At 59.4% G+C, this 14056-nt stretch overlaps 1 protein-coding gene across 1 annotated transcript; it reads left to right on the top strand.

Moving 5' to 3' along the window:
• Window positions 1–8428: 8428 nt before the first annotated feature.
• Window positions 8429–10808, top strand: LOC101129785 (small ribosomal subunit protein uS19). The gene is given in 3 exon segments (XM_031006325.2): window positions 8429–8699; window positions 8702–8750; window positions 10739–10808. Coding segments are annotated over 3 exon segments (390 nt in total).
• Window positions 10809–14056: the final 3248 nt, after the last annotated feature.

The raw sequence follows: 14056 nt of genomic DNA, 5'->3' as shown, positions 1-14056 counted from the left end.
CAGGGTGGCTCCCCAGCACCTGAGGCCGCCCTGACCATGCAGACCTCAGCCTGCCTGCTCCGGGATCCAGGTCCCGACGACCCAAACCACGCGCCCCGGACACCGCCCCTCCTGCGCCCGGAGCGCGCCCCTCGCAGACCGTCCGGCTGGGCCTCCTAGAGGCGCTGTCTGCGGGGCGGGAGCTCTGAGCGCCGAGGGGCCGCGGGCGTCCACGCAGCTCTACCCGCGCGCCAGGCCCGCTCCCCGGCCTCTGCAGCTCCCGAGCGCGCGTCTGCCCGCACCGCGTCTCCACCGGCCTCCTCGCTCCACCTAGCGGCGGCCTGAGCCCGGAGCCGCGGGGGGGGGCCTCACAGTCCGGCAGGTGCGGCTGGGGAAACTGAGGCACGGGAGGGCCAGGCACGCCCCCAAGGTCACGCAGAATGAGCGGGAAGGTTCAGATCGAACTCCGGCACCCAGGAGCCCATATAGGTTCCTCCACCGCCACCCCAGAGAAGGAGGGAAGCCTGGAGGCCCAGAAGGAAGTAGCAAGGGAATGGAGCGCGCAGAGGAAGGAGCCAGCCGCACCGCAGTCCTGCTGGGGACCCGGACAGGTCTGAGCTGGACCGGTGCTGTCAATGCCAGCATGGCCGTGGCCTCCTTCCCTCACCTCACAGCGGCCTCTGTCTGTGTCTGGCCTCAGTCTCCTCATTTGTAAAATGGGTATTAGAGGATCCTTGGGAGGTTGCAGGGAGATGAGGCAGGGAAAGGCTGTCAGCTGACGTTTGGTACACAGTAAGCACTCAATAAATGTTGGCTGTTGGCCGGGTGGTGGGTGGCTCATGCCTGTAATCCCAGCACTTTGGGAGGCCGAGGCAGGTGGATCACTTGAGCTCAGGAGTTCCAGACCAGTCTGGGCAATATGGTGAAACCCCATCTCTACTAAAATTACAAAATTTAGCCGGTCGTGGTGGCAGGTGCCTGTAATCCCAGCTCCTCGGGAGGCTGAGGCAAGAGAATCGCTTGAACCCAGGAAGTGGAGGTTGCAGTGAGCCGAGATTGCACCACTGCACTCCAGCCTGGGCGACAGAACAAGACTCTGTCTCTAAATATAAATAAATATATAAATTAGCCGGGCGTGGTGGTGCACACCTGAGGTCCCAGTTACTTGGGAGGCTGAGATGGGAGGCTTACTTGAGCCAGGGAGGTTGAGGTTGCAGTGAGCTGAGATCGCATTACTGCACTCCAGCCTGAGTGACAGAGCAAGACTGTCTCAAAAATAAATAATAAACAAATAAATAAGCCAGGCATGGTGGGGTGCACCTGTAATCCCAGCTACTCAGGAGGCTGCGGCAGGAGAAGCACTTGAACCCAGGAGGTGGAGGTTGCAGTGAGCCGAGATTGCACCCCTCTACTCCAGCCTGGGCGACAGAGCGTTTCTGTCTCTAAATAAATAAATAAATACATTAGCTGGGCGTGGTGGCACACAACTGTGGACCCAGTTACTTGGGAGGCTGAGATGGGAGGATCGATTGAGCCAGGGAGGTTGAGGCTGCAGTGAGCTGAGATCGAGCCTCAGCTCACTGCACTCCAGCCTGAGTGACAAAGTGAGACTCTGTCTCAAAAAACAAATACACAAACTTTGGCTGTTGAGGAATATTGTTGCCTGGGCTTGTCCACCCTCCTCTGTGGCCCCACCTTAACTGTTTCTTCCAGGGCTGGACGCTCCCTCCTGCCTCCCTCCCTCTACCCCTCTGCACACAGCCTCCCCCCTGCAGGAACGCCCTTCCTCTGCCTCCGACTCGTTTGCCTGCCGTGGCCCCCACGGTGCCCCAGGGTTCAGCCCAGGGTCAGGCCCACGGCGAGCGTTCAGTGACTTCACGAGGTTACATGAAAACCAGGCTGGGTCCACACTGCGCTGCCCTGTGCCCTCATTCCAAACCCAGAGAAACTGAGGCCCGGAAAAAGAGGCGGCCCAGCAGAGCTCTCTCTTCACCAGGCGAGGGTCCCAGGGACCTGGGGGGAGAGCTGCAGAAGCCAGCAACTCCTTCCCCGCCGCCGGCCCCCAAGGAGGGTCGTGCTGCAGAAGCAGAGACCAGGCCAAATTGAAATTGATCGTGGGGAACAGCTCGGCAGGGTGGAACAGACACACGGCCACCGGGGAGCGCAGGGGCGCCCAAGCGTGTGAGCGCATCCCAGCCTCCGACGGAGAATCTTTTAATCTGCGGTGGATGCTGCTAGCTGAGGCCTCTAAGTAGCCACAAGGCACGGGGGCTAGACTGCAGCAGCTGGCAGGCATGAGGACACCTCCTTCCACGTCATTCATTCATTCATTTCTTCCTCCTGAAGACACTGGGTAAATCTAGAGCGGCAGAGGGTGGCCAGAAAGGCCCCGCCCCCTATTCCAGACAAGGGGCTCCTGGGGCCTCCCCGGGGAACACACAGGGGCCAGGTACCCAGAGAGGTTCCTGAAGACTGGGGGTTTGTAAGCTAGCCGTGCCTTCCAGGGCCAGCCAGACGTCCCGGAATTCCTGTTTGGTGACTCAGGGAGGGGCAGCTGCCAGCCGTGTCTCTCTCCCTGCAGGTGGCTAGGCCTGGCTCCCACCCCAGAGCTGTGGGGCTTAGGAGGGCTCCTCCACGCCTCAGTTTCCCGTGTTGGCCTCCGAGAGGTGATGACCGGGCACGTGGCCAATGGGGCAGCCGCGTCCTCCCGAAGCCCCTCCGACCCTGACCCGGAAGCCCCCCTTGGTGCCCGGGGCGGGGGTCGTGCCCCAGCTCATCTGCCAGGGCCCCTCTCCGGTGAGAGCCTCAACCCTGGGATTAGGGGGCCGGGGTCAGGGGTCAACAGCATTTGCCGCGGCTCCATTCAGGCCGAGAGCGGATCCGTTCTCCCTGCCACCTCGAATTTCCTGGACAAAGGCACAGTGGAGGGACCGGGCAGAGGGACCCCCGAGCACCCTGGGAAAGCCCCGGGAGAGCCTCTGCCCACACAGCCCCCATTCAGCAGCCAATGAGCCGACGAGAGGAACCCTGTATGCCCATGCTGCAGACGGGGAAACTGAGGCAGCCAGCGGATGGAGCCGGCCGAGAAGCTGCAGGGCTTTAGTCAGGCGGGGGCCACGCGAGGCAGCCCGGCCCCAAGAGAAACGGGGCTCAGGCACGGGAGGCGGGGTCCGTGACGGCAGGTGGGTGGGGGGCTGGCGGCGGACAAAGGCGGGCGGGCTGGGTCCGCGGGGGCGCGTTCCGCTCGTCAGCCTTGGTTCCACTTCAGTCCACCCTGGACAGGCCGGAATAATCCCTCCCGTGGCCGCTGCTGGGCCGTGACGACTTGAAGGGGGCCCGGCCAGCCTGACTGACGGCTGGGCGGGGGGCAGGGGCGCCTGGAGCTCCCCCCCACCCACACCCCTCAGGCCCTCCACCCCCATCCAGTGCTGGGAACGGCATCTGGCCGTTACTGATGACACGGATGAGGAAACTGAGTCACAGACAGGCACACACCCCCTCCCAGGTCACAGAGCAGGCCCACCACGGCCGACTCCAGAATCACCCTCACTGGGACGGTCCCACCCTGCTGCAGCTTTGCACAACCCCTCACCTGGGAGTTGGAGGAACTCAGAGGCCTGGGCCTGAAGGAGTCAGAGAAACCACTCGCCTCCCTTCCATTCCCCAGCACCTGGGAGGCAGGGACAAGCTGGTGGCTGGAGCGGGGCCAGGCCAGGGGCCCTGGGAAGGCCCCGTCGGGTGCCGCCCGAGGCCTGCAGAAACAGCTGTCAGCTCATGCCTCAATTTTTTCTTTTTTTTTTTTTTTGAGACGGAGTTTCGCTCTTGCCACCCACGCTGGAGTGCAATGGCACAATCTCGGCTCACTGCAACCTCCACCTCCCGGGTTCAAGCAATCCTCCTGCCTCAGCCTCCCGAGTAGTTGAGATTACAGGTGCGTGCCACTACGCCCGGCTAATTTTTGTAGTTTTAGTAGAGACGGGGTTCCACCATGTTAGCCAGGCTGGTCTCGAACTCCTGACCTCAGGTGATCCACCAGCCTCGTCCTCCCAAAGTGCTGGGATTACGGGCGTGAGCCACCGTGCCCAGCCTCATGCCTCAGTTTCTCCAGCTGCCAGCCGATCTGCAGAGCCGCCTGCAAACTCCACTAGGTGGGGGTGAGGAGGGGCATCACCCCCTCCCATCATGCACCTGGGCTCCTGGACGGACTTCAGCAGGTGGGGACAGTGTGCAGGAGAGGAAACTGCTGGACCAAGGGCCCCACAGGCAGGAGGGTGAGCAGGCCCTATGCGAGGGGGCTGGGTGAGCCTGGGAGAGTGTGGGGCCACGCTGAGGAAGCTGTGCTTCCGAGGGAAGCGGGCTTGGAGGTCCACGGTCCTGCCATGGATGCTGCAGGGGCCACTTAGGTTCAAGCCCTCCGAGGGCTCCCTGCCACCCTCAGGAGCAGCCCAGCCACGGGGCTTCTCAGCTCACGCCTCCCTTCGGCCACCAGGCCTTCCCTTGGGCCTGCAGTGGCCTCACCGCACTTCTGTGGGGTGACCTCCTCCTCCCCACCTCCCAGCGGAAGCGGGAGTCCTTGGGGAAGGCCTCTCCCGGCTGCCTTCGTCTTCGGCGAGTGCCCTGAGCTGCCAGGGCACTGGGCTCCCGTCTCCTGTTACCTTTGCCACCTCTGGCTTGGCAAACGGTAGGTGATTAATAAAGACATTTCAAAAGCACCAAAGGATGGGGCAGCTTCAAAGGGCCTGCGACGGCGGCAGGGGATGCGGGCCGGGCCACGGAGCCTTAAGCCGGGTCCCCATCTTTCAAACCCACCGAGTCCACCTTGTGGGAAAATACCCCTGGGTTTGCGACAAAGGAAGGAGCGGCTGGCAAAAGTGCCCTTGACGCTGAGAGGGGACCCCTGGTGGGGGGGGCCCTTCCCCGGCCTCAGTTTCCCCAGCTATAAAGGGTGCTGGCTTCTTCGGAGGACCCCTCTCCCTCTGCCCTGGACCTCCGGGGACTGCTCCCCCCAACCCTCCAGGGACCCCGCTGCGCTAATCCGCCAGGCGGCCTGCGCCTCGGTTTCCCCTCCCGGCGGCCTAATCCCCGGATTGTCGGAGGCCGGTTTTACATACATTTAGAGGCTTTTCATAATAGATTTACTGGGCCCCAGAACGGCCCTCACTGGGAGATTAGCTGCTCCGTAATTGAAAACTGCCCCCCGCCCCCTCCGCCCCTCTCCCCTGGGCTTGGGTCAGAGGGAAGGGCCCAGGGAGGACCCTGCAGCTGTGCGGGCCCCACGGGGGCCTCCCTGTGAGCTAGAACGGGGTCTCCCTGGTACCCGACCCGACGGAGGCTGCTCCCAGCCCTTGAGTGCTCAGCCGGGACTTGAACCAGGGCAGCCTCTGTACTGGGACGGGGGGCCATGGTCTCCCTGTTTCAGACGAAGACACTGACTCACCCAGGGCACCCCGTGGGCAGCTGGTCTCTCTCTAAGCCGGGCCAGATCCTGGGTGCCCAACTTGGGGCTCAGAATTTGGGTCCTTACTCCCTGACCCCCTCAGCACTTCCCAGAGACCCGGCAGGACAGGGGTCTCAGGAATGTTCATGGGATACAATGTGGGAGAGGATGGGGCTGAGTCACCGCCCTTGGTAATTCGGCCCCATCCCCTTCCACCCCCAGCCTTCGCTGCCCGGTCCCCAGCTGGGCAACTTAATTCTGCCTGTCACCAGGATGTGGGCCGAGTTTATTTATCTGGTGTATATAGGTATTTTAATTTAAAGATCTGCCAGCCAGCATGGCTGACTCCCGCGGTTCCCCCGCTGCCCCCGTCACCTGCGAGAGGCCGTTCCCCACCACCACCCCTGCCCCCTAGGCCTTCCCGGAGGAGTGAATGATGGAGAATGAGCCCTTTGCCTCCAGTCTTGCCCAGTTGGCAAGAAAGAGCACTTGACTCAGAGTCCACACACAACACGCTCATTCAATCATTCAACAAACATCCGTGGAGGGCTTGCTGGCATTGTGCCAGACAATGGGATCACAGGGAAGGCGGGGAGATCAGGCAACAAAGGGCCTGCCTCCATGGGCCTGGCGATTCTGCTCATCAAGAGCCCCCAGGATGTGAGACCCCACCCTGTGTCACTGTAGCCTGTTTTCCAGATGAGCAAACTGAGGCTCAGAGAACAGGGGCCTCACCCACAGCGGGTGGTGGAGAGGGCACTGGAACCTGGGCTTATCCGATGTCTGCAGCTGTGCCCTCACGCAAAGGTCGAGGCGAACCTCTCGGTGCCTCAGTTTCCCTTCCTAGCCAAAGAGCTTCTAGAGCCGCAGCCACAAGCGTGATGGACGATGTTAATAACAGCCCCGGGTGCTCGGGGACTCGGATACCACCGTCATTAATGCTCAGGCTGGGAGGGGCATGGGATATTGCAAACCATAACTCTAGTGCCTGGTGGGCGGGCAGAGGGGGCCGACAGCGGTCCCTGCGAGAGGCGGGCCCCCTTCCCATCACAAGATCATAACAAGCTCTGGTTTTCGACACTTAGGGGGCCATGAGGACCGCCCAGCGCCGAGATCACCCACTCAGGTGCCCCCAGCTCCTCCTCATGTGGGGAAGAAATATCCAGATTCGTCGCTTCTCTGGGCACCTGCGCTGCTCTCCCTGGAGGCTGGGGCGGGAGGCCAGGCTGGGGCGACTGGCTGGAGTCGGTAGTGGTCAGGCCGCCTCCCCTCCGCCATCCACTGGACCCTAAAGGGGTCCCGGCTGTAGGGCCCAGAGCCTGGGCACTCCCCTTCTCTGACCTCATCTTCCTTATCTACAAAGTGGGTCTCAGACTGGGCTCATGCCTGTAATCCCAGCACTTTGGGAGGCCAAGGCGGGAGGATCCCTTGAGCTCAGGAGTTGGGAAACGAGTCTGGGCAACGTGGGGAAACCCCATCTCTATAAAAATAAATAAATAAATAAACAAAAATTAGCCACGTGTGGTGGCTCATGCCTGCAGTCTCAACTACTCAAGAGGCTGAGGTGGAAGGATCACCAGAGGCCAGGAGTTCAAGACCAGTCTGGGCAACACAGCGAGACCTCATCTCTACAAAAAATAAAAAAAATTAGCTAGCATGGAGCCGCGTGCCTGTGGTCCCAGCCACTCGCGAGAGGCTGAGGTGGGAGGATTGCTTGAGCCTAGGAGGTGGAGGCTGCAGTGAGCCACGATAGCACCACTGCACTGCAGCCTGGGGGACAGAGAAACACCCTGCCTCAAAAAAAAAAAAAAAAAAAAAAAAATCACAGAAGCCCCAGGGGAGGCCAGGTGGGGGCGGAGAAAGCCCGTGAGAGATAAACTCGCCCCACGCCTCCCTCCTCTCTCCTGCCATCCACGCTCCCTTCGGAGCTTGAGCTGGGGAGAGGGAGGGATGGGGGATGCTGTTGAAAGATGCTCACAGATCGTCTCTAGAAGCTTCTCTCATGCCTGGAGACAGGCACTGTGGACCCCAGACCCAGAGGGGATGCCCCACAGCGCCTGGTGGGAGCCAGGACTTGAGCCCAGGACAGAACCGTAAGCCCCAAAACCCGGCGGGGCAGTCGGAGCTGGGGAAGAGACCACCCTGGGCACACACAGCCTGGTGGGGTGTCCCTAATGACCCCCGGAATGAAGGGTCCCCAGCCTCATTCTCCCTGGGCTGCTCCAGATGCAACCCCTGACCCGGCGGGGCTTACACTGCTTCGGGCCAGTGACCCATGGGGCCTGGGAGCAGCCTCAGTTTCCCCCTCTGCACAGGGCAGGGTGTCTCCTGCAACTCAGCGCCCCTCCCCCCCCCCCCCCCCCACATGTCCATTAGGGCGCATTGATCGCTCCTGGGCCGAAGCCGTCCATTTCTGGATCAATGAGGGTGGGGGAGTCAGGAGCTGTCGGGTGGGCAGGCCCCTGGGAGGCCTGGGCAGGGTCTCTCCCTCTCTCAGGCTGTAAAGGGAGGGGTCTGGTCTGAGACGTTCCAGACTCAAGTGCGGAGCAGGTGACTCCGCAGTTCCGGCCTCGGAAGCCACCGTCTGAGCCCAGGAATGTGCACAGACAAATGGACGGGGAGCTGCTGGCGGTGGTTTCTGCTCCACCAGGCGACCGTGCAGGAGGGCCCAGAGCTTGGGCCCAGAGCTTGCCGGGCACGGTGGCCCACGCCTGTCATCCCAGCATTTTAGGAGGCCGAGGCAAGAGGATCCCTTGGGCCCAGGAGTTTGAGATCAGCCTGGGCAACGTAGCAAGACCCCATCTCTACAAATAATCAAAAATTAGCCAGGTATGGTGGTGTGCACCTGTGGTTCGAGCTACTCGGGAGGCTGAGGCAGGAGGATCGCTTGAGCCCAAGAAGTCAAGACTGCAGTGAGCCATGATCACACCACTGCATTCCAGCCTGGGCAACAAGGGCAAGACCCTGTCTCATAAAGAAGGGCCTGGAGAGCTATTCTGAGGATGCAGCAAGATGGCAGAGGTAAAGCAGCAGAAGAAACAGACCTTCCGCAACTTCACCCACCGCGGCGTGGACCTGGACCAGCTCCTGGACATGTCCTCGGAGCAGCTGATGCAGCTGAACAGCGCGCGCCGGCGGCGGCTGAACCGGGGCCTGTGGCGGAAGCAGCACTCGCTGCTCAAGCGCCTGCGCAAGGCCAAGAAGGAGGCGCCGCCCACGGAGAAGCCGGAAGTGGTGAAGATGCACCTGCTGGACGTGCTTATCCTGCCCGCGATGGTGGGTACACGGTGGGCGTCTACGACGGCAAGACCTTCAACCAGGTGGAGATGGCCGGGCGCGGCGGCTCATGCCTGTAATCACAGCACTTTGGGAGGCCAAGACGGGAGGATCACCTGAGGTCGGGAGTTCAAGACCAGCCTGACCAACATGGAGAAAACCCGTCTCTACTAAAAATACAAAAAAAAAAAAAAAAGAAAAAAGCGGGTCGTGGTGGTACGTGCCTGTAGTCCCAGCTACTCGGGAAGCTGAGGCAGGAGAAACGCTTGAACCCGGGAGGCGGAGGTTGCAGTGAGCTGAGATCACGCCACTGTACTCCTGGGCGGCAGAGTGAGACTGCGTCTAAAAAAAAAAAAGAAAAAAAAAGGCCGGGCGTGGTGGCTCACGCCTGTAATCCCAGCACTTTGGGAGGCCGAGGCAGGCAGATCACGAGGTCAGGAGATCAAGACCATCCTGGCTAACACAGTGAAACCCGGTCTCTACTAAAAATACAAAAAAACTAGCGGGTGTGGTGGGGGCGGAGGCTGAGGCAGGAGAATGGCATGAACCCAGGAGGCAGAGCTTGCAGTGAGCTGAGATCACGCCACTGCACTCCAGCCTGGGCGACAGAGTGAGACTCTGTCTCAAAAAAATAAAATAAAATAAATAGGCCTGGCGCGGTGGCTCACGCCTGTAATCCCAGTACTTTGGGAGGCGAGGCAGGCGGATCACCTGAGGTCGGGAGATCGAGACCATCCTGGCTAACACAGTGAAACCCCTTCTCTACTAAAAATACAAAAATTAGCCGGGCGTGGTGGTGGGCACCTGTAGTCCCAGCTACTCTGGAGGCTGAGGCAGGAGAATGGTGTGAACCTGGGAGGCGGAGCTTGCAGTGAGCCGAGATCGCCCCACTGCACTCCAGCCTGGGTGACAAGAGCGAAACTTCATCTCAAAAAAAAAAAAAAAAAAAAGGTGGGGAGAGCCCAGAGGAGACTTGGGAAGGGTGTGCCAGCCAGGGCAAAGAGGGAACACCCATGAGTGAGAGGTGCCCTGGGGAAGAAGCAGGTGTCAGGGCTGGGTTGGGGGACCAGAGGACAGAGTGCTGTGGCCCCTGGGGATGGTGGGGCGGGGGGGGTTCTTTTTTTCTTCTTCTTCTTTATTTTGTTTGTTTTTCTTATTTTTGTTTTGTTTTGTTTTCTTTTCTTTTCTGGAGCCTCTCATTCCTGCCATGTGGCCGTTGGATCACTGCAAGGCGATTCTTGTGTTTCAGCCTTCCCGAGTAGCTGGCACTACAGGCGCCTGCCATCATGCCCAGCTAATTTTTGTATTTTTAATAGAGACAAGGTTTCACCACGTTGGCCAAGCTGGTCTCGAACTCCTGACCTCAAGTGATCTACCCGCCTTGGCCTCCCAAAGTGCTGGGATTACTGGTGTGAGCTGTTCAGTATTTTTTTTTTTTTTTGAGACAGGGTCTGGCTCTGTCACCCAGGCTGGAGTGCAGTGGCGTGATCATGGCTTACTGCAGCCTCAACCTCCTGGGCTCAAAGGATCTTCCCCCCTGGGCCCCCCAAGTAGCTGGAACCACAGGTGCCTGCCAGCATGCCTGGCTAATTTTTTAATTTTTATTTTGCCGAGATGGTGGTGGTGGGGTCTCACCCTGTTGCCCAGGCTGGTCTTGAACCCCTGGCCTCCAGCAATCAGCCTGCCTCAGTCTCCAAAATTGCTGGGATTACAGGCAGGAGCCACCATGCCCAGCCTCCGTTCAGTTTTGAGGGTGAAGAATGAGACACCATTTCTAAAAAACAAAAAAAAAGTGAGCCCCCCTCCATCATGGCTGTTTGGACCAGAGGGTGGGGACCAAGGGGTTTTCTCCTCAAACACAGGTGTAGACAGGGACACTGAGGCTCAGTGGTGAGGGCTGGGGGCTGCGCCTCCTCCAAACTGAGATGGCCAAGGTCTGGGGGAAGGCAGAACCCTGCCCTGGGCCACCGGGGCTGTGGGGGGCGGCACGTTCCACCCCAAGCCACACTCAAGAGTTTTGGGCGCCTCAGGCCTCCTTTCCCCCAGCAGCCTCCCGCCACCCCCTGCCCGCGGCGGGCACCGAGGCGGCAGTAACTGCCCGGCAGGAGGGAGATGACTTCCCTCAGGATCCTCTGGGTGGAAAAGACTCTGCGCGGGACCAGCGTACCAATGGCTGTCCAGAGCTGGCAGGAGCCGGCGTTGGGGTCTCGCTGGGGCTGGGGTCGGGGGTAACCAGGTTCCCCAAGGAGCGCCCACACCCGGCGGGGACATCCCAGCACAGCCCCTGGAGTCAGTGGCCACTCGACACGTTGATGCAGCCACTGGGACAGGCACCAGGGTCTGATCAGGGTCTGGCATGGGAGTGGAGGTCAGTTCCTGAGAGGCTCGGGCCCAAAACACATGTGTCTGGCGACACAGGGGTACACAGGCATGCAGGTGCAAGCGCAGGGCTATGCGTGTGTGTGTGTACACGTGTCTGCGTGTGGCCAATGACACGGTCCCAGGAGATTCCCTGCTCTGGGCCCAGCACTGGTCCCGGTGATAACCAGGACAGATCCAGCCCCGCCCTTAGCGGCTGCAGCCTGGGGAGGAGTCATGTAAGGAAAGAGTCACAAAGGGCACCACAGCCTCCTGGCCAGGAGCTCAGGTGACATCTGAGCTGAGTTGGAAGGGGCTGAGTGGGGGAGCCTGGCTGCAATCTGCAGGAGAGGTTCATCGGGGCAGTGGGGTGGGGTGGGGGGACAGTGTGTGCAAAGGCCCAGAGGCAGGAGCTCAGCCATTCTTTGTGTATTTACCCAAAGTCACCTTTTAGGCTGGGCACAGTGGCTCACGTCTGTATTCTCAGCACTTTCGGAGGCCAAGGCAGGTGGATTACTTCAGGTCAGGAATTTGAGACCAGCCTGGCCAATATGGTGAAACCCCATCTCTACTAAAAATACAAAAATTAGCTGGGCGAGTTGGCACACACCTGTAATCCCAGCTTCTCGGGAATCTGAGGCAGGAGAATTGCTTGAACGTGGGAGGCGGAGGCTGCAGTGAGCCGGGTTCGTGCCATTACACTCCAGCCTGGGTGACAGAGAGACTCAGTCTCAAAAAAACACAAAAACAAAAACGAAAAAGCAAAGTCACCTTTTGCATTGAAACTTTGTCTCAAAAATAATAAGATTGTCACAATATGCCTGTAGTGCCAGCTACTCAGAGGCTGCGGGAGGCAAATCACTTGAGCCCAGGAGCCAGAGGTTTCAGTGAGCCGTGATCGCACCACTGCACTCCAGCCTGGGCGACAGAGTGAGACCCCGTCTCTAATACATAATACAGAGTTAAATAATCAATCTAAAAAAAGCATTTTGGCTGGGCGTGGTGGCTCACTTCTGTAATCACAAGAACTTTGGCTTGTGAGTTTTTGTTCTTTGTTTTTTAGAGACAATCTCTGAAAATGGTGAGATTACAGGGGTGAGCTACCATGCCTGGCACCCCCAGCACTCTAGGAGGCCAGGGCGGGAGGATCACTTGAGCCCAGGAGTTCGAGACCAGCCAGGAAATATAGCAAGACCCCATCTCTACAAAAAACAATAACAATAATAAATTGTATTTTTAACAATTGTCATAATAGCTAAAAGGTGGAAAGTACCCAAGTGCCCCTGGATAGATGATTGGATAAACACAGCGTGGTCCTTCCACACACCGGAACATGCTCAGCTGTGAAAAGGAGCGAGGCTCTGACCCAGGCCACAGCGCAGATGCACCTTGAGGACGTCACACTCACTGAGAGATGCCAGACACGCAAGGCCACACAGTGTGTGACACATTTCTATGAAACATCCAGGACAGGCCCATCCACAGAGACAGGGAAGGAGGGGATACATTGGTGCCAGGGGAGGGGATAAGGAGTGACGGCTGATGGGGACAAGGCTTCCTTTTGGGGTGATGGAATGTTCTGGAATCAGAGCTGATGGCTGCACAAGTCTCAATGCACTAAAATCCATGCAATTGTACTTAAAATGGAGGGAAGGACACTATTGTGTTTTTGTAACAGCATCACAGTCAGCGCTGGGATGCCTCCCGTGATCCCTGATCTCATTCTGTCCCTGGTCCTCTCTGTCCCTGTGGTCACGTTGCAGTTTGGGTTGGGGGTCTCGGCGTGAATGGGCTGTGGGGGTCCCCTCCCTCTCTGAGCTTCGGGGTCCTCTGTGGAGTGGGGCATGGTGGGGCCTCCCCCGCAGTGCTCAGCACGGTGGCCGGCCGGCCCTCTGTGCCTCCGTGCGTCCACCCCGCGCTGGGCAGGGGCGGGGCAGGGCACACACAGGGGTCTTTGTGCCTGGGCTGCCTCATTAGGAGGCGGCCCCCGTCACCGGGCCCAGCGCAGCTGAATTAATTAGCTGGGAGCGTTCCCACTCGGCTAATTGTGCCGGAGACGCCGTCGTCACGGCGGGTGGGATGCAGGCGACCGTCGTCCAGCCGTAAAGACCTCAGTCCCCTGGGCCGGGTCACCTGCCACGTCACCCCCAGCCTCTCTGTGCCTCAGTTTCTTCAATCGGGGCATGCCTGGCGTGAAGGCCCCTGGGACCCCAGAACTTACAGACGTGCCATTTGCAAGGGGAAGAGGTTAGGACATGACAGAGCCCCTGCCCTGGCCTGGGGCAGGTGGGGAAACTGAGTCACACGGAGGCAGAGCTTGCCAGTGGAGGTTTGACAACATTTGATTGGCTCCTGAGGCCCGGAATTCCACCATGTTCAGGTGTGTGCCGGCCAGCGGTGTCCCCGGGGCCGGCCATGCACAGGCCCCGTCTCCTCCCTCCATCCTCCCAGCTGCCCCTCCCGGCCCTGGGTGGGCTGTTGCTACTTCCCAGAGAGGGAAACTGAAGCCCATGGATGGCTATGAAGGATACGGGCCCTATAAAATGCTCATCGCAAGGCCTGACCCCAAAAAGATGCACAGAACCAATGAATCAGTCAGGTTCACAGCTCTGGGGATCCCCAGAGGTTCCTCAAAGCCGCACCCCTCTCCCCAGTAGATTCCAGACCCACCTCTAAATTATTATTATTATTATTACTATTACTATTATTTGAGGCAGGGTCTTGCTTTGTTGCCCAAGCTGGAGTGCAGTGGTGTGATCATAGCTCCCTGTAGCCTCCACCTGCCGGGCTCAAGCCATCCTCTCACCTCAGCCTCCCGAGTAGCTGGGTCTACAGTTGTGCACCACCACGCCGAGCTCATTTTTTTTTTTCCTTTTTGAGACAGAGTTTCGCTCTGTTGCCCAGGCTGGAGGGCAAAGGCACGATCTCAGCTCACTGCAACCTCCACCTCCCGGGTTCAAGAGGTTCTCCTGCCTCAGCCTCCCGAGTAGCTGGGATGACAGGTGT

This window comes from Gorilla gorilla, chromosome 20 (genome assembly GCF_029281585.2).
Source record: "Gorilla gorilla gorilla isolate KB3781 chromosome 20, NHGRI_mGorGor1-v2.1_pri, whole genome shotgun sequence".
Lineage (NCBI taxonomy): Eukaryota > Metazoa > Chordata > Mammalia > Primates > Hominidae > Gorilla > Gorilla gorilla.
The sequence above is the reverse complement of the archived record's forward strand: the minus strand, read 5'-3'. Positions and strand labels throughout refer to the sequence as shown.